Below are 25,296 nucleotides of genomic sequence, written 5' to 3'. Positions count from 1 at the left end.
CTAATCCGGAGGCCTCGAAGGACGGTCAACTCGGGACCAGGTCATGGTTCCAACAATGACTGCTGAGCATCCCGAGGTATCCTTTCCACCACCAGTAACTTAGGTTATAAGTATGGGTTAGCAGCATGCATCACACACGCACACTCCACCATTCAGTATAGTTTTTTGTACATATGTATTTTAGCTACGTGGTTTGGTGCATCTCACCTACATCCGCAAGGGTACATTAGCATGCCCATACCCGCACTCATTATTTTGCTTTATACAAGTATGTTTTTATTCACATTTCTCGGTACACTCACCTACATCTGCAATCAAGAGATATACAAGCTTTTGTTCATGTGGTTCGGTTCGGGTAGAGCTTACATCCATGATCAATATGTGAGAATACTGGCATATTAGAAAGCCAGAGTATAAGAATGCGAGAAAACTTGGATTTTGTTCAGGCGGTTTGGCACACCTCTCTTATGTCCACAAACATATGGTTGCCACAATAAAGGTGTGAGGCACATCTCCAAGTGCCTTAACTTCCCTCGCTTGAAGTGCTGGGCCATCGAGTATTTCTACCTACATTGCGAACTTGTTGGCACGTGATAGGAGATCGATAAATGATGTAGGCTGATCAAATGCCAAAGATTCCTTTAACGGGGTGAAGGTTGTCCCTTGCATAAGTGTTGTAATTGCCATATCAATTGGTGTGTCACGGAGTTCCAGGATGGCGTTTTTGAAGTGATCAACGTAACGTCTTAGTGATTCACTCGGCCCTTGGCGAATGCTAAGCAGATAGGTAAGGTCCTTTGCCCTTGAAGCATTTATGGCCAAGGCTATGAGAAACTCTCGTTGCAATTGATCATACGAAGAGACAGACCCTTCAGGGAGCTCGTAGAACTAGTCATGAGTAGTCTGACAGGGTCAAGGGGAATACGCAGTAGGTTGTGACATCATCCCATCCATGCAGGAGCACTAGAAACAGCTACGGGAGTTCAAATTTTCGAGGGAGTGGTCGCCTTAATATACTAGTTGCAAAAGGCATTTTCCTCTGATACGAGCTATTGTTGGCATAAACAGTCTTTTCCGCTCAAGTACTTCCTTAACAATCCTTCTTACTTGTGACTTCAAGGGGCTTTGTGATGTGACCTCGATGGGTGCCTCGTTATGAGACATGGCCTTCCCAATTTGCCTTTCTAGGGTAGATATATGAAGATGTGGCCCTTGATGAACTCGAGGCGATATATGCGATTGTATCGGAGGCAAATGAGGCCTACTCCCTCTTGAAGCTAAATGCCTCACTGATGAGGGCAGTTTAGCAATAGGCAGAGTGTCTTGCACAAAACTTGTAAGGTCCCTAAGCACCTTAGGGTTCTCTTCGTGCCTTTTCTTCAATTTGTCATAACTTCCACTAGAGAATAGCTTGTGGGGTTGTTCCCCCTGAAGGTCTTGAGGTTTTTGTTGGGACTTGAGCATTCTTTCTCGGGATCGTAGTGTGCCCAAGGAAGCATGCATTGTAGGACCAGGCATAAGCAGAAAGTTGCTCGGGAGGATGCCCTCGTTGATTAGACGCTAGTGAAGCTTGTATGGGGGAGTCGCCCAAGAGAACTCGCGGGGTGATCTCTAGCTCCCTAAGTATTCACCCTAGAGGACTTGCTTTGGCCCTGATGGCTTCCTCCCTTTGCTGTAGTGATCTTACTCGAGCCTTTATTTTTGCTTGACTTGATTAATGTTGCACTACGCTGAGTTTGAATGGTGGTCCCATTGGTTGGTCAATGGGTGGCGGTTAAGGGGGCAGTGTCCCCTGTAGGGGCTTGGGGTGGAGCCCCCAAAAGCTAAATAGAATTTCGAGAGACCCTGCTCTTACTAGTTGTGAGACTGTTTGCTTGCTTCTCACAGGTGACACCAAATTATTGTTATCAGAATACAACAATTGAAACTTGTTTGTTTTGGGGAATCTCAGTATAAAGTCGATAGGGCCAGGCAAAGGAAGGTTTGCTCGGAAGGGGTCATCTGAAGGGGGTCTTGCAAAAGGATGGCTTCGAAAGGAGAAGGTTATTCAGGTGTGAGAGACCGTGAAAGGGCTTCCGAGGGAGCTATGAAAGGGTCTTCCGAAGGAGTCTTCGGGTCTTTTGACTTGCAAGATAGTAGAGAGTCAGAAGGCATGCGAGATCTCTTTCGCATGGGCCCTCCGATGCCTAAGTTTGATATGGTCATGTTGTTGAAGGATGCATGTGCAATGCAGATGAGTGTTGAATGGTATTTCTTGAAGAGTGGAAGGTCTTTGGAAAAGTATGTGGCAAAGAGTAGGAAGGAGGTCTTTGGATTTGGCCGAAGGATTTGTAAGACAGGGGGTTTGGGGGTATTTATAACCCTTGAAGAACTAGGACACGTGGTAGGCCCCGAGGGCATGTGGCACGACCCTTTGGGTAAGGGTGTCTGGTTGTCCTTGGGTTAGGCTTCGGGAGGACTTTGGTGGGCCAAGCCTTTGGGGAACCTAGTCCTCAAGGGGTCTTCGGAAGACTGCCTAGGCCTTTAGGGAAGCTAATCCCCGAAGGGTCTATGGGGAACGAAGCCCTCCTCTTTCAAGAGAAGGCAGTCTATTGGGCCTAGATTGACTTCTCTAAGGGAACTCCCCCAAAGGCCCTCCAAAGGAAACCTCGTGGAGGGTATGTTACAACAATGTGAATCTTGTGTTTATGTTATGTCTTTTGTTGTGATTTGCCATTTGTACAAAGATAAATAATTGATTTGTTGTTAGTTGTAATTATAATATTTCATATTTGCTTTAATGTACATATATAATTATTCAACATTTTAATTCATAGATTAAGACTCCCTGGGTTGCATTTGGGCATTAATTCTGATTATTACAACATTTTTTGCTATGTATCATTGGATACATCTACCTAAACTATTAACATTGTGAAGATTATCTTTTTGCATAAAAAATGGAAATGTGTTTCTTGGCATATGAGAGGTATAAGGTAGTGTAGTCAAAGGTGAGGAGGTGCTTGATTACCTTAAGGTGCCATAGAAATGCCTTGTTTGCCTCTAGGTGAGGTGGCTTAAATTAGGTGATGTTTAGGCAAATGACTTTGATGATCTACCAAGTGTCTTAGGTGCTCTTACATAGGTGTAAGACAAAAGAAAAGGAGTTGACACCTAAAATTAGAAGAGGCATGTAGAAAGTTACAAGGTAAAAATGAAGGGCAAAATAGGAGCAAAAAGGTAAAAGAAGGTGACATATCATCGTTGAGTCACCTTGTTCATGCTATTACTAGGTAAGTTGCCTTATCAATTTCTTCCCCCCTTTCTCCCTTTGTAGCTGAAGTGTTCACTGTAACATAGATTGCAAGGAGGCAAGTTGGAGAAGAGTCATTGGAGGTTGACTAGAGCTCTCACACGCCTAGGGTTTTTGACAACTAGCATCACACGCTAATGATCATATAGCATGTGAATGCAAATGACTAACCTCTCTTGTTACTACTTTTCACTACTAGGCTTCTGGTGGCAGGCAATCCCTCTTTGTCGTTCTCCCTTTAGTATGGTCTTTGTGGCTCTGTGACACGTTCCCTGCATTTCTTCTGTCTAGTGTGCTCCATCTCTATGCTTATAGGTGGTTGGTTAGCCCTGTAAATGGTCCAAATCTGGACCAGATTTGATTTAGATCCAATAGGTAATGGTCCATCAAATCCATTTGTATTTGGATTGGATCTCATGGATCTAGTTTAGACCCATTTCTTTTACACTTTTTTTTTTTTTCTTTTTTAAACATACCAACATTTTGGTTGATAAAAAAAACTACCAACATTTTTCTGTCTCCCCTTCCCTTTTCGCTCTCCTCTCACTCATCTGAGAAGATAAAAAAATTCAAATATAGAAGAAGAAGAAAAAATTTTAGAAAATAAAAAGATAGCTGTTGGCAATTGTCTCTAGGGTTTGATCCAAACCCCAGCAATTGATCGTGAGTTTCAGATCTAAAACCCTAGCAATTTCAGATTAAAACCTCAATGGTCGATTTGATCATGGGTTTTAGATTTGAAACCCTAGGCAATGATCACTAGGGTTTGCAAGAGAGAGAGAGAGAGCGAGAGAGAGATAGAGAGCCTTATGGCCAAGAGCTCCCATAGCGACTGGATGGTTTAGCGGCTATGGTCAACAAGAGAAATGTAATGGTGATGATGAAGGTCTGGTGATGATGCAGACACCTTTTGCCTTGTCTTGCACGTGATTCTCATAACCTGAAAAGTCTAGAGCCTTGAGAACTACATTGGCAGAAGATGTTGTCCTGGCAAAGGAGTCTGACAGGCCTGTAAAGATCTGACAGGCTAGTATAGTTAGATCTGAACTATTTAAAAGTCGGATCTAGTGGGTCTGGACCATAATTCTCTCCGAGTTCATATTTAACTAGATTGGATTTTGTTTATTTCCGGCCAGAAATATAAGGAGGAATGTTTGACTGGAATCATTCCTTGATTTAAGAGATTGATTGGCCAATTCATCCCTAATTTAGAGACTGATTTTAAGGAGTAATTATGAGCCTGTCTTTTTTGAATACTTTCCTATTTTCTACACAATCAACCTTTCCTATTTTTCTCTACTGCCTATCTTTCCTAGTTTAGCACAAGTGTAATCTTTCCTATGGTGTAAATTTCTAACCCTATAAATGGGGCTGTACCAAACATGTAAAAGATAATATGGAGTTTTATTTCTCCTATTCCTCACAGGTTTTAATGGTTTGGACCAAGCGGGGTCTAGTTGTATTAGGCTGTTAGTTTCTGCTAACCTATAGTCTTGATGCTTTATAATTATATTTTATATATGTAAAAATTTAGTATTGCTAATTGTACAATAAATGATTTTTTTATTTGTTTCATCAAGTGGTACGAGCGAAAAAATCCAGACTAAAAAAATAATGTTTTGCAAAATCAGAAAGACAAATTTTATCATGTGTATGTTTTCTGGGAAAGTGACAAAAGATGGAATATTTAGAGCAAAACAAACATCAAGCTAAAAACATAAAAAATGCAAAAGCTTGTCTTGAGTGTCTTGAACATGTCAAGGGTGGGTTCAAGTAGTACATAAGCAACATTATTTTTTCAAGTCTTAATTCCGCTATCCACAAGTAGTATATGGTTAAGAAAAATCAAGAGAGAGAATTATGACAAGTTACTAAATTTTGATGAGTTCGGTGATATGGTTGAAATCGAAATTGAAGAGCATGATGAAGTGAACAATACATAACGATTGCAGAAAATGCAAAGGAGTTGACTAATTTGAATAAATCAAGGCAAAAAGGCCTAATGGACCTTTTTTGTGTATTAAAAGCCAAAAATTTGCTCAACTTCATAAACAGGCAAAGTTGAAGCAAGTAAATATCAAGGATGCCTCCAGCAACAGGAAAAGAGAAAAAGTGTGTCCATTTATCACTATTGTTCTGTGAAGCAGGAATACCATTCAATGTTGCAGGATTAGATGCATTCAAATGTGCAGCTGAAGCAATTGGACAATATGGACCCAGTATGACACCCCCAAATTATCATGAATTGGGAGTTATAGTTCTTAAAAAAGAATTAGACTACACAAATATATTCAAGACAAAATGGTTGAACTATTATTTTAGTCTGTGCAACTTGTTAGAGAGATTAACATTCAAGTAATCATGAATCATGTAGCTAATTTTCTCACAGCTGGTAGGATTTTCTAGCCAAAAAAAGAAAAGAAAAAGAAATGAAACACGTGCATATTGACACCGGTGCAACACATTGCATTAATCCAATGTTAGAGGATATTGGGAAAATTCCTCCAGTTACTAGTACATTGGGAAGAGAAATGGGACTAGGTTTATCTATAATCACACTGGCGTTTCTTAACACGATGAGACAATTTACTAAACAAAGAGATTTGGTCAGAAAAAAGCCCCTATTTTTATACATCATATCTCACACTCCTAAATGTTCATAAGCAAAAGGTGAATTTAAGAGCTATATTATGTATCAAAAATGGGATTCAACCAATGGGCAGAGAATCCAAAAGGTAAATGTGTCCTAGAAACTATTATGATGTCTTCTTTTTGGAATCGTGTAGTATATATTCTTAGAGTTTTGAGTCACCTTGCACTTATTCTCTAAACTTGTGGAGAATGAAGGAAAACTTGCCATAGGGTATGTATATAAAATATGAAGCTCTAGACAAAGCTGAGGAGTAAATCATGAAAGAAGAGACAAGTACAAAGATATCATTGAAATCACTGATATTAGATGGGAGTGCTAACTTCATTTTCCATTGAATAAAACTGATCATTATTTGAATCCAAAATATTTCTGTGACAACCCCAGATTACAGTTTGATAAGGAAGTAACATCTGGGTTATATGTTTCCACATTGAGTTTTTTGCAGGTCATGAAGTGCAATGTAAAAATCATAAATGAATCGTAGACATGCAGGAAAGAAGAAGGCTAATTTAGAATCCTGTGAGTTCTTAGATGAAGGAACAATAAGCTCTAGGTGATAAGTTATAAACATATATAATTAGTCTTGTTAATTGGAAACTCTATTTACTTTTAACATTTTTTTACTTTAGTGCTGTTTTTTCTTCTTTTAATGAGCTATGGCTATTTCTTTTATGCCGCTAGAACTTGTATTGGAGCTGAGAGAGCTCTGAACTTATAGCAGTTGGCAATTAAGATTCTTAGTTTGACTTGTAGTGTGTTAAGATCTGAAAATGGGTGTGTTTCAACAGATACACATAGTGGAAGAATTGGGTAGAACAAAACTGATTAATGATCTTGTCTATATCAGTACAATCAAAACTTAAGGAACAATAATTGAAGGGCTGTTGTTGATCCTATTGCTTTTGAAGATATTGATGAATGTAATGGTTGTGTTGACTGGGAAGATAGGTGTGCACTCTAATGATGCAGCATAAGAGGATTTGGTGTTTGACGACGGCAACTTTTAGATAAAGCAAAAGTTATTTGTTTGGGCATTATTAAAAACAAAATTATATCTGAAAGTGAATAAGATGTCTTATATACATTATATGATTATCTTTTTCATGTTAAATATGTTTATTAATTTTTTATCAATTAGTTCCTTGCTTCACCTAGGCGAGTGCTCTTTTGGGTGTCTAGCAACTAGGGCAATATAATATCGTGGTGCCTTTTCCCTTTTGACTAACTTGTTATAGGGGTCAATCCCCTTAATTTCCAAACCTGTTCTCTAAAGTTTTACTTATGAAAATGATGCGAAAGCGAGTCAAGAAGGTATGTTTAATGACTTAGTTATTTTCTCTTCGATCTTTTGCAGTTGTCCTTTATGGGTAGGTACAAAATCTAGGAACGCTATCTGTGCCAAAAGTATGCACATAGAACACTACATGTTGGGGTTTTTGCTGTGTGGGGTTTTTTTTTTTTTGGGGGGGGGAGCACTTTAATGGAGAAGACCCCATTTTTTGCAACACAGATGACCTCTAAATATAGAGGTGTGGTTCATGTACTGCACTGCCTTCTATGCTTATTAATTAATAAGCAGAAATCCATGCAGTTTAAGTGCCAAGTTAATTTGAATGACATTCATCAAACTTGGTCTAGAAAAATATATGAATTAAATCATTCAGAAAATTCTAACCTGAATGGAGCATCAGCAGTTAACCATGCTGTAACCTTCTTCATACTGGCAGAAGATGTTACTGCTGGAAATTTGTTGAAACATCTATCATTACATTATGACATTGCTAGTTGACACATAAGGTAGTCTTTTTGTTACATCTTCAAATATTGAATGTCCTTTGTTAGTTCTGGTCTTCTACAACTAATCCCTGCTAAAATTTCAGAAGAACGGAAGCGCAAAGACCAGGAGTGTGGACAATTGAGGTCTCTTATTCATGATCTTGAGAGTATGCCTTCTCTTCCCTTCTTGTGTTTCTGGAGTAGTTTTTTTTCCTCCCAATACACAAATCACATAGTTTAAGTTTTTTTAATCTGTTCCAAGTAAATTAGTGTTATTTTCAATCGGTGATGTTTTCCTTTCCTATTCCTGTCTTATCTCAAGAAACCTATTATGATAAATTATCCTGAAACCATTTCAGTCCAAGATCCACTTATTAGTTCTGGATTTATGAGGCTCGTCATGAACAGTTGCAGTGTTTTCAAGAGGATTGTACCATTACAAATGGAGGCTGACGTGGAAGATTCTTGATTAGCAATGTAGAGTCATCGGTCTTTCCAAGCTTAGAACTGTACCTTAATTTAACATCATGCAAGTTCAGTAAGCTAATATGTTTTCTTACGTGGGTTATAAAGTAAAAAACTCATTACCCATACTGTATCTCCTTGAGTAATTGAAGAGAAGAAGCTTTAAGATAGAGAAATAGAAAGGTTTGAAAATCAATAGGGAAATACTTTGGCATTATCTCTATGAAGCAAACACATTGTACAATTAAATTGTGTAGTGATCTCATTGCAAAATGTAGTCAAAAGAGACAACAGTTTGGGGCAACTTTTCATTAAGTAGAGCCAAGTACAATGAGAGTAATTGTTAATGAATTGGACAAAATAAGAAAAGCCTTAATCTACTTGTTTATTAACTTGATTTGGAAATAAAATATGAACATGTTTGCCCAACTGGGAGGATTCACATTCTGAAGATGATAGAGAAGACAACATAGGAACCATTTGCTGTAGTAATAACAAATGAGAATGACCAATACGATAATGGATCTGAAGAGGGGATACTATGATAGGAAACCCACTCAAACTCCAATTTCACTATCCAAATCAGTCGAACAAAATGATTTACAATGCTCAATTTCAGAAAACTAACAAAAGATGGAAGAACAGAAAAATGAAAACAAAGGCCAATTCGAGAGGGCCTCCTCTCCCGAAAATCCTCTTTGAATTCTTTCACACCCTCTCTCTTCTTTCCTCTCCCTTTTATATGGATTCCCCCGACGGTTACAGCCATGTGAGGTTGTTATTCCTAACTGCCTCTGACAATTCTACCCCTGTATCCTTTTCCTCAATTGCCCTCTTGCCTCCTTTCTTACCCCTACACTGATATGTGTGGTGTATCGGTGCTCTATCATGACTCCCGTCTATAAGATTCAGCTTGTCCTCGAGGTGGAACTCAAGAAACTATTGCAATATTTGATTGTACGGTTCCTAAGTAGCTTCTAAGGGTGGCAACCCTTTCCATTGAATTAGCACATCAAGGCCCCTCAAGTTCTTCCCTCTGCCTGACTGTATTCCCAATAGAATTTCTGGTTCTACTACCATATCTAGCTCAGCCATCAACTGAGCTGGAATTGTGGCAGCTGCTGGTATTGTCCCCTTGGCCTTATGTAGTTGAGATACATGAAATACGGGATGGATGGCACAGGTGGGTGGAAGTACTAGCTTGTATGCCACCTTCCCTATTCTCTTTTCCACGGTGAAGGGCCCATAATACCTTGGTGACAACTTTTCATTTAGCTTGGTAGCAAAGTTTTTTGCCTATATGGCTGATCTTTCAGGTAAACCAAGTCTCCCACTTCGAATTGAATGTCCCTCCGCTTCTTATCCGCTATGGATTTCATCTTTGCTTGTGCTCGCAGTAGTTGATCTTAAAGCTCTTCTAGCACTAAATCCCTTTCTACTAACTGTTGCTCCAATCCATATATGACAGTGGTACCCTTCTCAAATCGTAGAAGTGAAGGCGGCTCGCGCCCATAGACTATCTGAAAAGGGGTTAGCTTAGAAGAAGCTTGATAGGGAATGGTATACCAATACTCGGCCCAAAGAAGCCAAGTGTACCATGCCTTAGGTGTAGAAGAGGCAAAACATCGGAGGTATGTCTCCAATGTTTTGTTGAGGACTTCTGTTTGGCCGTCGGATTAGGGATGGTAGGTTGTACTCCTATTCAGCTGTGTGCCCTATAGCTGAAATAGCTCTTTCCAAAAATGGCTGATGAAGACCTTGTCTCTATCCAAGCCGATAGAGTTAGGAATCCCGTGCAGCTGTACAATTTCCTTGACAAAAACACCTGTTACACTGACTGTCGAAAAGGGGTGTTTCAATCCGATAAAATGCCCATACTTGCTAAGCCGATCCACCACCACTAAAATGGAGTCAATTCCCCTTGATTTCGGCAGTCCTTCTATGAAGTCCATTGACACATCCTCCCAAATTTGATGGGGAATAGGAAGTGGTTGAAGTAGGCCCCCTGGTGAGAGAGCCATATACTTGTGTTGTTGGCTTATGGGACATTGGTGGACATATCGATGGATATCTTTTTTCATTCCTACTCAATACATATTAGCAGCCAGCCTTTTGTAAGTTCTCAAGATGAAAGTGGATTCACTCTACCTATTATTGTGGGAGTGGTTTTAGATCCATTAGCCATAGTAATAGGAGGAAGAGAAGAACGAGTCAATATGAAAAAATAAGGATGGGAAATACAAGGATCCAAGGCCTAAGTGAAGAATGGGAAATGCAAGTAATAGAGTTAAAAATTGAGGATGTAGAAGAACAAGAGGCCTGGGTAATGGAAGCTACATGAGTCGATGCCTGCCGAGCAGCTTCAAAATGACAAAAGTTTGCCAATTCCTCGCTGGAAATAGTATGAGTCGCAAGTTTCTTTGAAAGAGAAACAATAGGCTCGATCACAGATGCATGGTCTCCTGACCTCCTAGATGTAGCAATATTAGTTCAAGAAGGATGACCTTGAAGTGTATAACAAATCTCCTTCATATGTCTATGACGGTGACAATAAGTGCGATAAGGATGACGACCAAATCAGCCATGCCCTCCACCTCACTGAGAAAGATCTCTGGACTGAGTATCATATGAGGGAGTTGTGGTTTGAGAGGCTAGGATAGACCTGTCACCAACTGACGAGTCAAAAAAAGCTTGTGTTCTATGAAGGAGATGAGCAAACACCTCAGGAGAGATTGACTGCCAACAAGATGACTGACTTAGCTGTGCATCTACTTTGTCCCATACAATCCTATGGGGCAAAATACACTAACATATATATATATATTACAAAAACATATAGCAAAAAAGAAAAAAAATAAATTTCTATAATATTTCTCTACAAAATCTCATGTTTTGGAATCATTGTATAATAGCTTCATTTTTAATGGTGAGATACATCTCCTTTTATGTATGTGACTAGGCAATCATACGTCCAATCATCTACCATTCAGTCACTCAGTGATGTCTTTATGATATTCACTGCATAAAAAGCCATTTCCACACTAGCTGTTGCAACTGGTATGATTAGTGGCAACTTTACAAAATTGAAGCTTGAAATAGATATAAAAAAAAATGTGAGTAAAACTAACCCCAGAAAGCCGTCTCTTGATAGATTAAATCTTTCTCTAGAACCCTACAAGTAAAAAGTGCTTACAACCATAAGGCCTAAACTGCTCAATTTGTTTGCATGGTGGAATTCTGGAAACTAGAATGGTGGAATTATTTAATGTACGGTAGTGCTTCATAATAGTCTATATTTATTGTAACAAGTTCAATAGTAAGAGGAAAGACCCAATTTAAATTGTGCTAACATAATAAATTATTTGGATGGCTAACTCAATTAGTGGCTGGGCATATTGGTCTTGTTGATTGAAACAAAAACAAATATAATTGGGCCATCTCTCTCTCTCTGTCTCTTTAAATAAGAAAAAAGTGGTCAGTGCTTCAATCAAATGATAGCCACAGGATTTGAATCCATGCCATTTTGACCAAGAGCCTAAACATGACACATTAGCTCAGTCACCCATTCACTTGAAGAGCCATCTCTCTCTCTCTCTTTTTCCGGTTATAGGAAGAGCCATCCCAAGTATTTATGTATTTATCAAGTAATATTATTAATTTATAAGTTAACACCATAGCCTATATAATTAATTTTTATTTTTTAGTGGAGGTGGCCGACCCTCTCAGCCCTTTGCAGATCTGTCTGCGCTGACATTATGGCACTTCCATGGAATTCTGTGTGCTTTTTAATCTTTTTTCCCTCTTAGTCTGTTTATGGACCATGAAGTGCAAAATAGGAAGAATATCATGTTTTTGGTTTTTCAATCCTTCTCTAGTAGGTTTTAAAAAAAAAAAAAAAAATTCTCAGTACTCCACTCTAATACTCATGTTATCATCCCTGTTGTAATTGCTCTTTGCACTCAGAAACATGGAAGGAAATCTTAGCCCTTAACACATTTCTGTGCACATTATCTTGTCAATGCATTTGTGGGCATTTTTAATCATGGAAAAAAAAGAAGTTAATGGTAATTTTCTGTTTGAAATTGATAGTCAATATGTTGTCATGTTGCAGGGAAAGGCCTTGAGAAGATAATTGACAAAGTAGAGGTAAGAAAGCTAAGCCACTGCAGTTTTTTCATTTAATTGTTCTGTTTTATTTCTCTCATATCCTCTCCCCCATTCCCTTGAGAGATTATGCAATCATTGAACTTCCCTATTTGCTGAATTATAAGGTGCCAGTGGCGGCAATCGTGGTTATGGCTTGCAATCGTGCAGATTATCTTGAAAGGACAATCAAATCTATCCTAAAGTATGTCTTTCATTCGTGTGCTTCTTGTACTGTGAAATGATTAGCTATGCATACTTCAACTGACTAAAGTTTATTCTTTATATTATCCAGATACCAAACTTCTGTTGCCTCAAAGTATCCCCTTTTTGTGTCCCAGGTACCCACATATGTAGTGGTTCTTCTAGAAACAAGTTTATATTTGTATTATTGGTATGAATATTACTCTTTTAATGAGTATCTAGGATAGAATAGACAACTATCTGCTGCCTTTCGTAGGATGGAGAAGATCCAAATGTAAGAAGTAAGGCTTTGAGTTACAATCAGCTAACGTACATTCAGGTAATTGTTTTTCTTTTCCTGTGTGGCATGCTGGTAATTATTTTAATTTTCTGGTAATTATTTTAATTTTCTTTAGATCATGGATGAGGAGAAGTGCTGGTACTTCAAAAATTCAAGAAAGTTTAAGCAGTCTTCCATCTTGCAATAGAGTCTATTTTAGTGTCTAAGCATATATTGTTGGGGCCAAAATCATTGAAACATAGATGCTATAGAAGTAAGGGCAGGTTTGCGTTGTTTGTTTTTTATTTTTTTTATGGTTAGTTTCTTAAATTAATCATCCAAAAAAGGGGGGAGATTGTTGAGGATGTTACTCATAGAATTTTGGGAGGAGGGTTAAATGGAAAAGTCTTTTTGGATTGTTATCTGATAGTAACCTCAGTAAAGAGGGCAATTTTGTTGAACAGTTATAGGACTAGCTTTATTGGATGGTACATAATGTTAAATGCCAACATGTGCAAAAGATGAGTGTAATATAGTGTGGCACGAGGATGCCCTGGTGGATGTGCCACCATCTAAGAAATAGTGGAATTAAAAATGAGGTTGTTACATCATGGGGTTGGAATGACTTATTCTGAAGATAAGATGTGTGAGATACAATTAAGATATTTTGGTTATGTGAGAAGAAGGCCAATTGATGCTACTGTAAGTAGAGTAGATGGAATGGAAGAGACTTTTAACAAAATAGGTAGAGGCAAATGTTTGCTCCCTAAGGATCTAATTGGTAATTCTCGATCAATAGAAGGATCGATAGAGAAATAGGGAGAAATGAGAGAAAATTTAGGGAAAGAAGAAGATAGAAACGAGGGAGGAAAAGAGAAGAGAAAAGAGAAAAGAGAAAAGAGAAAAGAGAGAGAAATCAAAATTTTCAGTATACTTTCATATATTCCGTGAGAAGGGATTAGCTGTATTTATAGCTGATCCTAACCTCCTCCATGTGCGGGTAGCCACTTACATGTGTTGGGAATGTACAAGCTACTAATACAACAACAAACTTAGTACAACCCCTACTGCATACTTTGCTAATTATACTACTTTCGCCCTCTATTACATTCTAATTACAGTAGCTTCCCCCTTACTTCACTAGTACATGACAATTACCCATAGTTGTCAAAATCCCGATTTAACTCTTACGATTTTACGTGTTAGGAACTTCTAAATGATTCAACTCCCATATAAAATCTAAATTATAGTAAAATCGAAGTGAATCCTAATTCAACTCGGTAAAATCGGTAGAATCCTGAGTTGGACAACGATTTTACCAGTTTTAGCTTTCATGCACAGAAAGGTGACAGAATTTTTTTCATCTCTAGCCAACATAGTATTAATTCTGATTCAAGGGATCCCTCTGCCTCTGCGAACCCTTCTCTCTCTCAAAACACTTTCATCACAGCCGTCTGTTGTTCCTTCTTGTGGCATGGTTGCTCAGCGCTCAGTGTTGCCGTTAATTCACAACTTCGATTGCTCAGTGCCACTGTCGATTCACAAACACAAACTGCCAGCTAAGCTAATGTCGATTCACAAACACGAATTGATGTTTCCGTGCTCGCCTGCTCGATGTTGTCATTTTCGTGCAACACGAATCGATTCACGGCTCCGATTGCTCGGTGTCGTCATTGATTCAATTTAAAGGGGTATATACGTTCGTTTTGTTTCTTCTTTTGCAATTTCTTCGTTTGTTTCTTCTTTTGCAATTTCTTGGTCTGACTCAGTGATTCCTATCTTCCATAGCTTCATTTGTTTCTTCTTCCTCTGTCTTCAACAATTTGATTATTGTGGATTTCCTTAATTTGAAAGTGAATTTTTGTTGGTTTTCTTAAAAAATTGAATATTTGTTGTAGCCTTTATTATAATTATTGCTTATAATGTAGAAGTTTACCAATGTATGTTAGTTTTATTTATATTAGGTTATGACTCAATAACTTATGAGAATTTACATTATATGTATGTTAGGCCCCCGGTTTTGCATACTTACTATAGGCGTCACAAGCATCCGAAGGGAGTTGAGGGTACAGCTGGAGGAAGCACCAATCAGCAGGTGCGCTAAGGGGTAGGATAGATATTTGGCTGGTTTGTGTAACAAACCAACAGACACGCCTGCATAACCAAATACGGTTATGCAGGAGAGAGAAGGGAATAACAACTTATAAAAGGGGTAGGAAGAGAGTGAGAAAGGTGTGAAGAATTGGAGTGATTGTAGGAGAGTTCTGGGCCTCTCGAACGCCTAGTTGCTGTTGTTCTTACTTTCATTTTCTTGTAATTCCAATTCTGAAATACAATTCAATCCATTTCATCCATTGGAGATCCTTCCTATCGGTTGGATCACATCATTTTGGTATCAGAGCAATAGTCGATCGCCATGGTAAACTTAACTGAGAGAGTGGGGGACCTGGAGGGGAAGGTTGACACGATGAGGGGAGAGATTCAAACCATCAACCGGAACGTAGCAGAAATGCTGGAGCAGTTTGCTATCATGCGCACAAGGTGGGACGAACAGGAACGGGAGCGGAAGGCTAAGGCTCATGGGAACGACTGGCCACCAGAATTGACCCCAGATTCCGAAGTGACACCAGGAGGGGGTATGAGTCACAGAATGGAGGGAAGCATGAGCGCTGCATGGTGACCGGAGGGGAGAGGTAGGAGGCTGGAAATGCCTACCTTCGAAGGAGACAATCCAAACGACTGGATTTTCAGGGCGGAGAGATACTTCACGATCAACCAGCTCTCGGAGGATGAGAAGATAGAGTCCGCTGCATTATGCTTCGAGGCAGGGGCCCTCGCTTGGTTCTAGTGGGAGTCTAGGCGTAGGGGGATCCGTAGCTGGGAGGGGCTCAAGCAGGGAATTCTTAACCGATTCCGCCCAACTCAAGAAGGGTCGCTGGAAGAGAGGTTCCTTGCTCTGCAACAAGAAGGCACGTTTAAGGAATATAGGCTGATGTTTGAGACATTGGCGGTACCTGTGTCAGACGTCTCTGAGGCGTTCTTGGAAGGACATTTCATCAACGGCCTTAAGCCTGAAATTAAGGCTGAGATCAGGGTATTACAACCCAGGGGGTTGGATCGGGTCATGCTAATAGCGCAGTGTATAAAGGATAAAAATGCAGCCGTCCTGAGCTGCGGTAGGGGGTTCGGACCAGTGGGAAGTAAAATTCCCACCTACTCTACCACTAACACCGTTAGAATCCCTCCCACTCAATCCAGAAGCCCGACTCCTTATTCGAGAGTCTCGAACCAGGTGAGCAGTAAGCTATCAGTGGCCGAGAGTGGTAGTAATGTTCCTTTTAAACGGCTAAGTGAGGCTGAGTGGAAAGCCAAGAGGGAGAAGGGATTGTGTTTCCGTTGTGATGAGAAATACTCGATTGGCCACAGGTGCAAGAACAAGGAGCTGCACGTTATGATGATCTATGATGAAGAGAAAGAGAAGGAAGGATCCGAAAGGGGAACCACAGAGGTGAGAGAAGACGAGGGAGGAGAGGAAGTGCACCAAGGCAGTGAAATCATTGAACTCTCTATGAATTCGGTGGTTGGTTTAACAACACCGCAGACCACGAAGCTACAAGGCGTTATCGAAGAGCAACCAGTAGTAGTACTGATCGATGGGGGGGCGACGCACAGCTTTATAGCGGCTGAGTTAGTTCAACGACTGGGACTGCCGCGAACAGAAACGACTGGTTATGGTGTTATCATGGGAACGGGAATGGCAGTGCAAGGGGCCGGGATTTGCAAGGGGGTAAAGTTGCATCTACAAAACTTGCAAATAGTGGAAGATTTTCTACCTCTGGAGCTGGGTAGCTCAGATGTAATTCTTGGGATGAAGTGGTTGGCTGCGGTGGGAAAAATGAGAGTAGATTGGAAGGCCTTGACTATGAAGTTCCAGGTGGGAGGATTAGCTGTGACCTTGCAGGGAGACCCTAGCTTGAGCAAAAGCTTGGTATCCCTAAAGGCAATGATGAAGGCTTTCAAGGAGAATGGAGAAGGAGTGCTGCTTGAATTGGGAACGATGGCATCTGATTACAGTGACAAAACGATCAAGATCCCACCGTTCCTTAAGCAAGTGTTAGCTGAGTTCGAGGAGGTGTTTTCAGCACCTGAAGGGCTGCCTCTTTCCAGAAAGAAGGATCATGCCATCAACCTGCTGCCAGGCACAATTCCGGTCAGTGTGCGGCCCTACCGTTATCCCTATCTACAGAAAAACGAGATTGAAAAGATGGTAGGAGAGATGCTAGCCGCAGGGATCATACAACCCAGTTCCAGCCCCTTTTCGAGCCCGGTTCTGCTGGTCAAGAAGAAAGATGGAGGGTGGAGGTTCTGTGTGGATTATAGGGCATTAAACAAGGTGACAGTGGCCGACAAATTCCCAATTCCAGTGATTGAAGAGTTGCTGGATGAGCTTCATGGAGCCAAGGTCTTCTCCAAACTCGACCTTAAGTCCGGGTATCACCAAATTCGCGTCAAGGCAGAGGATATTCCAAAGACAGCATTCCGGACGCATGAAGGCCACTACGAATTCCTCGTAATGCCTTTTGGATTGACTAACGCGCCAGCCACATTTCAGTCACTGATGAATGACATCTTCAGAGAACAGATGAGGCGTTTCGTGCTAGTTTTCTTCGACGCCATCTTGGTTTTTAGCAAAGACTTTGAACAGCATGCACAACACTTGTGCTCTGTTCTGGAGGTGTTGGCAGCTAACCATTTATTTGCGAATAGGAAGAAGTGTTCGTTCGGACAATTGGAAATTGAGTACCTAGGTCACATTCTATCACATGAAGGAGTCTCGGCTGATTATAACAAGGTAAAAGCCATGTTAGAGTGGCCCTCTCCCGCCACACTAAAGGAGTTGCGTGGTTTTCTTGGTCTCACCGGGTACTATAGGCGTTTTGTTAAAGATTATGGCAAGATAGCTTGGCCACTCACAGACAGACTCAGGAAGGGTAATTTCTTTTGGGATGAAGCGGCTGAGCAAGCTTTCCGCCAGCTCAAAGCTGCCATGGTGTCACTGCCCGTGTTGGCTTTGCCGAATTTTGACAAACCATTTGAGGTGGAGACGGATGCTTCGGGACATGGCATGGGGGCTGTGTTAATGCAAGACCATCGACCTATTGCATACTTTAGTCAGGCGTTTAATCAGTTCGGTAGGAGGAAATCAGTGTATGAGAGGGAACTAATGGCCATTGTGTTCGCGGTACAAAAATGGAGACACTACCTCTTGGGACAGAAATTTGTGGTCAGGACGGATCAAAAAAGTCTCAAGTTCTTGATGGAACAGAGATTGGTGAGTCCAGAATATCAGAAGTGGATGGTGAAGTTAATGGGATTTTGGTTTGAAATCCAATATAGACCTGGGTTGGAGAATAAAGCGGCTGATGGGTTGTCCCGCATCAGCCACTCTGCTGCCCTCCTAGCTTTAACCGTTCCTCAGGTTCTCCAACTGGATCAGCTAGCTAAGGAGGTAGCTGACAATGAAGAGCTACAAGTGGTGGTCAAGGACCTCCAGCGGGATCCTACTTCCAGACCCCATTTTCAGTTGGTGGACGGTTTCCTTTTTTACAAAGGGAGGATATATCTACTGAAGGGTTCTTCTCTCATCCCATTGCTCTTACATGAGGGTCATGATGGGAGTGTTGGGGGGCACTCGGGATTCTTGAAGACTTACAAGAGGATCGCGGCAAGTGTGTATTGGTTGGGGATCAAGAGGGACATTCACAGGTATGTAGGCCACTGTGCGGTTTGCCAGCAAAACAAAGTACTGGCACTCAAACCAGGAGGACTTTTGCAACCCCTTCCGATTCCAAATCAAATTTGGGAAGACCTTGCGATGGACTTTATCGAAGGCTTACCCAGGTCAGGAAAAATAGACTCGATTTTGGTGGTGGTTGATAGACTCAGTAAGTATGGCCATTTTATTGGGTTGAAACACCCTTTTTCTGCTGGAGAAGTGGCAGGAGTCTTCGTTAAGGAGGTTGTAAGGCTTCATGGTCTACCACGGTCCATTGTGTCTGATCGAGATAAGATATTCATGAGCAAATTCTGGGAGGAACTCTTTCGTCTCCAAGGTACCAAGCTCCAACGCAGCACAGCTTACCATCCACAAACGGATGGTCAAACGGAGGTGCTGAATAGGACATTGGAGACCTATCTTCGTTGCTTTGCTTCTTCCAAACCAAAATCTTGGTTTGTGTGGCTGCCTTGGGCGGAATTGTGGTACAATACTTCATACCACACAGCCTCTAGAACTACACCTTTCCAGGCCGTCTATGGGCACGAACCGCCAGCAATACTTAAAGTTGAAAAGGGATCCACTTCGGTTTCAGTGGTAGAGCAGCAGCTTGTCGAGAGAGATCACATTCTGGAGGTACTGAAGGCACAGCTACAGAGAGCTCAAGCTATAATGAAGAAAGGGGCTGATGTGAAGAGAAGAGCAGTAAAGTTTCAAGTAGGGGATCTAGTTTACTTAAAACTAATTCCCTATCGTCGAAAGTCATTGGCTGGTCGTGCCAATGAGAAACTGGCTCCTAGATTCTATGGTCCGTTTGAGATTGAGAGGGAGGTTGGACCGGTGGCTTACAGGTTAAAATTACCTTCATCTTGCAGCATTCACCAGTGTTCCATGTGTCTCAGCTGCGAGAGGCCAAAGGGGCATTGCAAACCACGGTGGATATTCCCAATCAGTTAAGTGCAGAGCTGGAGATGCTGGTCGAACCGAAGGCAGTATTGGGAGTCAAACCAGGCAAAGGAAATAATGTGGGAGGTTTGGATGTTCTTCTGCAATGGAAGGGGTTACCCCCATTAGAAGTCACTTGGGAGCCTTTCAGCCTCATTCAGCAGCAGTTTCCAGGTTTCCACCTTGAGGACAAGGTGAAAGTTGGGGGAGGGAGTGATGTTAGGCCCCCGGTTTTGCATACTTACTATAGGCGTCACAAGCATCCAAAGGGAGTTGAGGGTACAGCTGGAGGAAGCACCAATCAGTAGGTGCGCTAAGGGGTAGGATAGATATTTGGCTGGTTTGTGTAACAAACCAACAGACACGCCTGCATAACCAAATACGGTTATGCAGGAGAGAGAAGGGAATAACAGCTTATAAAAGGGGTAGGAAGAGAGTGAGAAAGGTGTGAAGAATTTGGAGTGATTGTAGGAGAGTTCTGGGCCTCTCGAACGCCCAGTTGCTGCTGTTCTTACTTTCATTTTCTTGTAATTCCAATTCTGAAATACAATTCTATCAATTTCATCCATTGGAGATCCTTCCTATCGGTTGGATCACATCAATGTACTAATATTCAAAATTTTCATTATGGATGGATGAATAATTATAAATGGACTTAATATTTAGTATTTTTAAAATTAATCCATGAAGTTATTTTGAAATAAGTAATATGTATTTGATTTATAATAAGGAATAAGGTTGAAATAATCATGTTATTAAGCAATATTAATTGATTTTTTATAAAATTATGTCTTATAAACTTATATTTACATAGATTAAAGGGTATTTTAATTGTCTCTAAAATTTTACGATTTTACAATCCAAATTTATGATTCGATTTTATAGACCCTCTTTCGCTCCCACTTAAAATCTTGATTTTAACAACCTTGCAATTACCCCTCCCTTCAAAATTTTCTTGTCCTCAAGAAATGTTGAGGAGGCTTGCCACTTGAGGGAACTACTTGAGGATATCTGGAAGATACTCCCAAGTATTATTATCAAGATTGAGGTTAGACCACTGGATGAGAACTTGAGTGATAGGAACTCCTTGCCTGTAAATCACTGTCATGACCCCAAGGGCATTAGTTGTAATTGTTCTTGTTTGTATTTTCCTTAGTGTGTAGTTACTTGAGTTGTTAACTATTAGTTCTTGTTAGTTGGTTGATAGCTGAATTGGGTGTAAACAACCTATAAAGAGGTTGTAGGTTAGAGAATAAGGGCTATGAATGGATTGAATAAACATACTGTTTTTCCCCACTCTTCTCTCTCCCTCTGTATGTCTAAAACCTCTCCTTTCCTTCTCCATTTCTCCCTCTTTCTGTTCTGTTTCCTTCCCCATTTTGTTCTTCTTCTTCTAAATTCATATTCCTACCGTAGGAAACCCTAGGGTCGTGACAATTGGTATAAGAGCCAACGGCTCTTGGCTGTGGATCCAATTAATTCCAGTAAGTGATTCCAACGATTCTAGTGATAAAATCCAATAACGGACCTAGATTTCAGCGGATTCAGTGGGGCGATTCTTGGGGTCAATTGTCCAGTATTAGGTAGGTTCTTGGTGCAATTGAATTCCATCGTTTCTTGGGTGTTGATTGCCCTTAACACCCAAGCAAGTTTCGATGATCTTGGGTCGGAATTGAAGGCAAAGTAGGCCAACAAAGCTAATTCTGCAAATGATAGCTCGGACTTGAAGTCGCAGTGGAGCGACTCTTGGAACCAATCTAGGGCACTGCATGTGACCAAGATGAGAAGGAAGGCGCGATCGGAAGTGGAGCCTTAAGCGGTTGAGGTCGAAAACTGTCCAAGAGCAATTTTCGCAAGCGGCGTGATTAGATGCAGACAATTGGTCAACTTGGTAGCAATCGATTATTAGAAGACATGGTGGATTCCTTCAACTCCTTCTACTCTGGTTAATGGCAAACCCAATTATCGGCAGATTCCTATTGACGCGAAATTGGGTTAGTGGAACTTGAACCTGCTAAGGAGGCAGACTAGGTTTACTGGAACCAAATATGGTTTCTGTGGGGATCCTTAGAAGCTGATCAAGAAATTGTTACAGAGGAGAATTTGCAAGGACTTGAACTGAGAAGATGGATACTGGAATTGCAAATACTTGGGACATAATTGATAGCAAATTACAAGGTTTATCAAGTAAGTTTGATGAATTTTTTATTAAGTCTACCAAGAAGAATCAAGTTGAAGACGAGAGTTACGAGGAGTTCAACAAGTTGAAACATGAGGATTTGGTTATGGAGTATTTGGTCAAGTTTGAGAAATTGAAAATCCGCGCGCTCCATTCCCATCCAACCTTGAATGAGTCTTATTTCATATCAAGATTCACTATTGGTCTTAATGATTTGCTGAGGCTTATGGTGAATATGTTATGTCCTACTATGGTGGAACGAGCAGCAAAGAAGGCAAGGCTACAAGAATTGGCACTGGAAGCCATTTGTAGAAAGCATGGTCTGCTGCTTAAAAATTTTCTTTAGAGCAGCCAACAGAACAAAGGTCTTTCTATGGCTACCCCTAGTTTACAGCAAAAAGTTCATGAATTTCCCGCAATGGATCAAGAAATTCAGGAAGTACAAGATAATCCTATTGAGGATATCTCTATGGAAGATGAGGAAGTAGAAGATGTTGTGAACTCGAGAAAGTATATGATCATGACAACTTTGGATTTTGAAGACTTCAAGTCTATTTCTCTTGAAAAAAAAGGCACTCTTCCAATACCTAATGATAATACAAAGCTAAATTTTGAGGATTTACTGAATAGAGACGGAGGGGGAAAAAGTGGGGAAAAAAATGTCAACGTGTGGCAAAAGATTTTGTTGACCTTTTAGGCACTACCAAGGAAATCACAGTAGATGATATGGTTGGAGATTTCTTAGTCACTGAAGAGGTAGAGGAGTTGGTGCTAATTTTAGTAGAGGAAAATGAAGGCAGTATTTCAAAAGAGCTTGAAATGCCTGCTGAATAACAAGATGTTGTTTCCTCTCTCATTCATTAGATAAAGCCAAGAAGGAGAAAGAAAAAAAGGCCAAGGCAAATAAGAGAAAAGAACAAGAAAAGGCAAAGAAGAATTCAGATTGTGAAGGCGGGAATTGGATGAAGAACAGGGTCAACAACTGCAAGTTCTTGGGGACAAGAACTCTCTCAAGGAGGGGGGGAAATGTCATGACCCCAAGGGCATTAGTTGTAATTGTTCTTGTTTGTATTTTCCTTAGTGTGTAGTTACTTGAGGTGTTAGTTGTTAGTTGGTTGGTAACTAAATTGGGTGTAAACAACCTATAAAGAGGCTGTAGGTTAGAGAATAAGGGTTATGAATGGATTGAATAAACATACTGTTTTTCCCCACTCTTCTCTCTCCCTCTGTGCATCCAAAACCTCTCCTTTACTTATCCATCTCTCCCTCTTTCTGTTTTGTTTCCTTCCCCATTCTGTTCTTCTTCTTCTAAATTCATATTCCAACCCTAGGAAACCCTAGGGTCGTGACAATCACCCTTCTGTCCGCTATAGCTATAGGCTCCTTTATACTATCACTAGTATTGGGGATGGAAGGCAAGGTTGAGCTTACTGGTTGTGCTCCCATTGATTTCTTGAGAAGTGAGACATGGAACATTGAGTGGATGTTGGAGCTCTCTGGTAGTTGCAGCCAATAGGCCACATTTCCCGCCTTTGCGGCAATGGGAAATGGGCCATCGAATCTTGGCTTTAGCTTTGAGCTGGCATTGTGGAGTAGGGCCTTCAGATGACCTAGTTTGAGCTTCAAATACACCACCTCTCGCACCTAAAATTCTCTCTCTTTTTGTCTGCAAACTATTTCATATGATTCTTGGAGTTGGCTAATTCAGTCTTAAGTACCTTCAAGGCCTACTGCCTTTGTTGTAGGTAGGTATCTAGGGCTGCAACTGTAGAGGAATTTCCCAAGGCTGGTAGAAAAGGTGGCTTGTAAGCATAAAAAGCTTCAAAGGGAGACCTATTTATGGAGTTGTGGTGGCTGGAGTTGTACCACCACTGGGCCATAGCAAGCCATTTGTGTCAAGTCTTAGGTTGTAGATTACAGGAGCACCTCAAATATGTCTCCAAACACTAATTGAGTCTTTTTGTCTGGCCATCCAATTTAGGGTTGTTGGCAGTGGACATGTTGAGTTTAACCCCTAATAATCTCATCAACTCTTTCCACAATAGGCTGGTAAAAATTTTGTCCAGGTTAGATATTATATAGCTTTAGGGGTTCCATGCAATTTTATCACCTGGTCCAAGAACACTTTAGCTATCTCCTGAGTAGTGTAGGGATGGGTCAATCCAATGAAATATCCATATTTTGTAAACCTGTCCACCACTACCATAATGCAATCTCACCCTTCTAATTTGGGAAGTCCCTCGATTAAGTCCGAGATACTCTCCCAAGGCCCTGTTGGAACATCCAAAGGTTGTAATAGCCTTGGGGTAGCCAATTTCTTTAACTTGCACCTCCTGCAAGTATCATATCTCAACACAAATTTCATCACATACTTCTTTAGCCCTGGCCAATGGAAAAGTTGCTTGACCTTGTGATAGGTGTTCACAATGCTCGAATGTCCTCCTATGGGTATCTGATTGACCAGCTTCCCTTGGTATCTGATTAGGCCATTGGTCAATGTATACCCTGGTCTTGCTGTTGGGTCCACTACTAATTGCTGAAGAAGTTCTTTAGTGTTTCCATCAACTTTATAACTAGAGACCACTTCTTGGCACCAATCTGGAACCACTGTTGTAATTATAGTAGAACTTCCGTCCTCATAGCACCTGGATAGTGCATCAATAGCTAGGTTTTCCTTCCCCTTTCTATACTGAATTACATAATCTAATCCCATTAACTTTGTCATTCCCTTTCGTTGCAATTGTGTATGCAACTTTTGTTGTAGCAAAAATTTTTGACACTCATGGTCTGTTTTGATCACAAACTTACCTCCCTCTAAGTAATGCCTCCATTTGTCCACAGCCACCAGTATTGCCAAAAGTTCTTTTTTGTAGATGCTCAATCCTAGATGTATAGGAGCTAGTGCCTGGCTAAGAAAAGCCAATGGCTTTCCCTCTTGAACCAATACAACCCTAATTCCATTCACACTAGCATCTGTTACTTTTGACGTGTTTTTCGATTTCAGACTTCTGGATAGGGGGGTAATGGTAGGCATGAATATTAATTGGTTCTGAATTGGGTTTCAAGGTAATGGAGTGGTTAAAAGGTTTGTGTGGGGGTAAGGTTTGGGGTTCAGCAATTAGATCTTGGAATTCCAATAATAAAGAGTGTAGGGCAGTGGGGTATGTTACCTTTGCAAGGGGGTTATCGACAGTAGGGCCCTCTTGCTTCTCCTCATCCACCTCCATAGCATGGATGGAAAACACTTGTGATATCTGCCCCTTTCCTTTAGTTATAAGTTTTTGTAGCCTTTTTTCGGTAATCACTTTACATTCCCCTGCTTCCACACTGCCACTCAATGTTAACTTCCTTCCTTCCACTTCCAAAGTGACTTCTAATTTGTTGAAGTCAAAGGTTAGAGGGCTCATTGTTCTCATGTAGTCTCGAGGACCACATCACACCCCTCTAGCCCCAAAATTCTCAAATTAGTAGAGAATTCCTTCCCTTGCGTCATCCACTTGAAACCTGCACACCTGTAATAGCTATACATCTTGCTATCGTTAACCATTGTGACCAATAAGGGAGTGGTGGCTGTGAGCTTGCACCGTAACTCCGTGGTCGTGGC

General features: G+C 40.8%; 1 protein-coding gene across 9 annotated transcripts in view; it reads left to right on the top strand.

The window, feature by feature from the left end:
* The window catches only part of LOC127802638 (alpha-1,3-mannosyl-glycoprotein 2-beta-N-acetylglucosaminyltransferase), an 86,584-nt gene that overhangs the window by 36,835 nt on the left and 24,453 nt on the right, over positions 1-25,296 (top strand). For 6 of the 9 annotated variants that reach the window (XM_052338569.1, XM_052338565.1, XM_052338563.1 and 3 more), the window contains 5 exons: positions 7,826-7,888; positions 12,298-12,332; positions 12,458-12,534; positions 12,625-12,670; positions 12,790-12,852. In XM_052338569.1, coding sequence (XP_052194529.1) covers positions 7,826-7,888; positions 12,298-12,332; positions 12,458-12,534; positions 12,625-12,670; positions 12,790-12,852 — 284 coding nt within the window. The remainder of the gene's footprint in view (positions 1-7,825; positions 7,889-12,297; positions 12,333-12,457; positions 12,535-12,624; positions 12,671-12,789; positions 12,853-25,296) is intronic. The other 3 variants (XM_052338568.1, XM_052338566.1, XM_052338571.1) reach the window with 1 other exon arrangement.

Source organism: Diospyros lotus, chromosome 5, assembly GCF_014633365.1.
Source record: "Diospyros lotus cultivar Yz01 chromosome 5, ASM1463336v1, whole genome shotgun sequence".
NCBI lineage: Eukaryota > Viridiplantae > Streptophyta > Magnoliopsida > Ericales > Ebenaceae > Diospyros > Diospyros lotus.
This window is presented reverse-complemented; position numbering and strand designations above follow the sequence as displayed.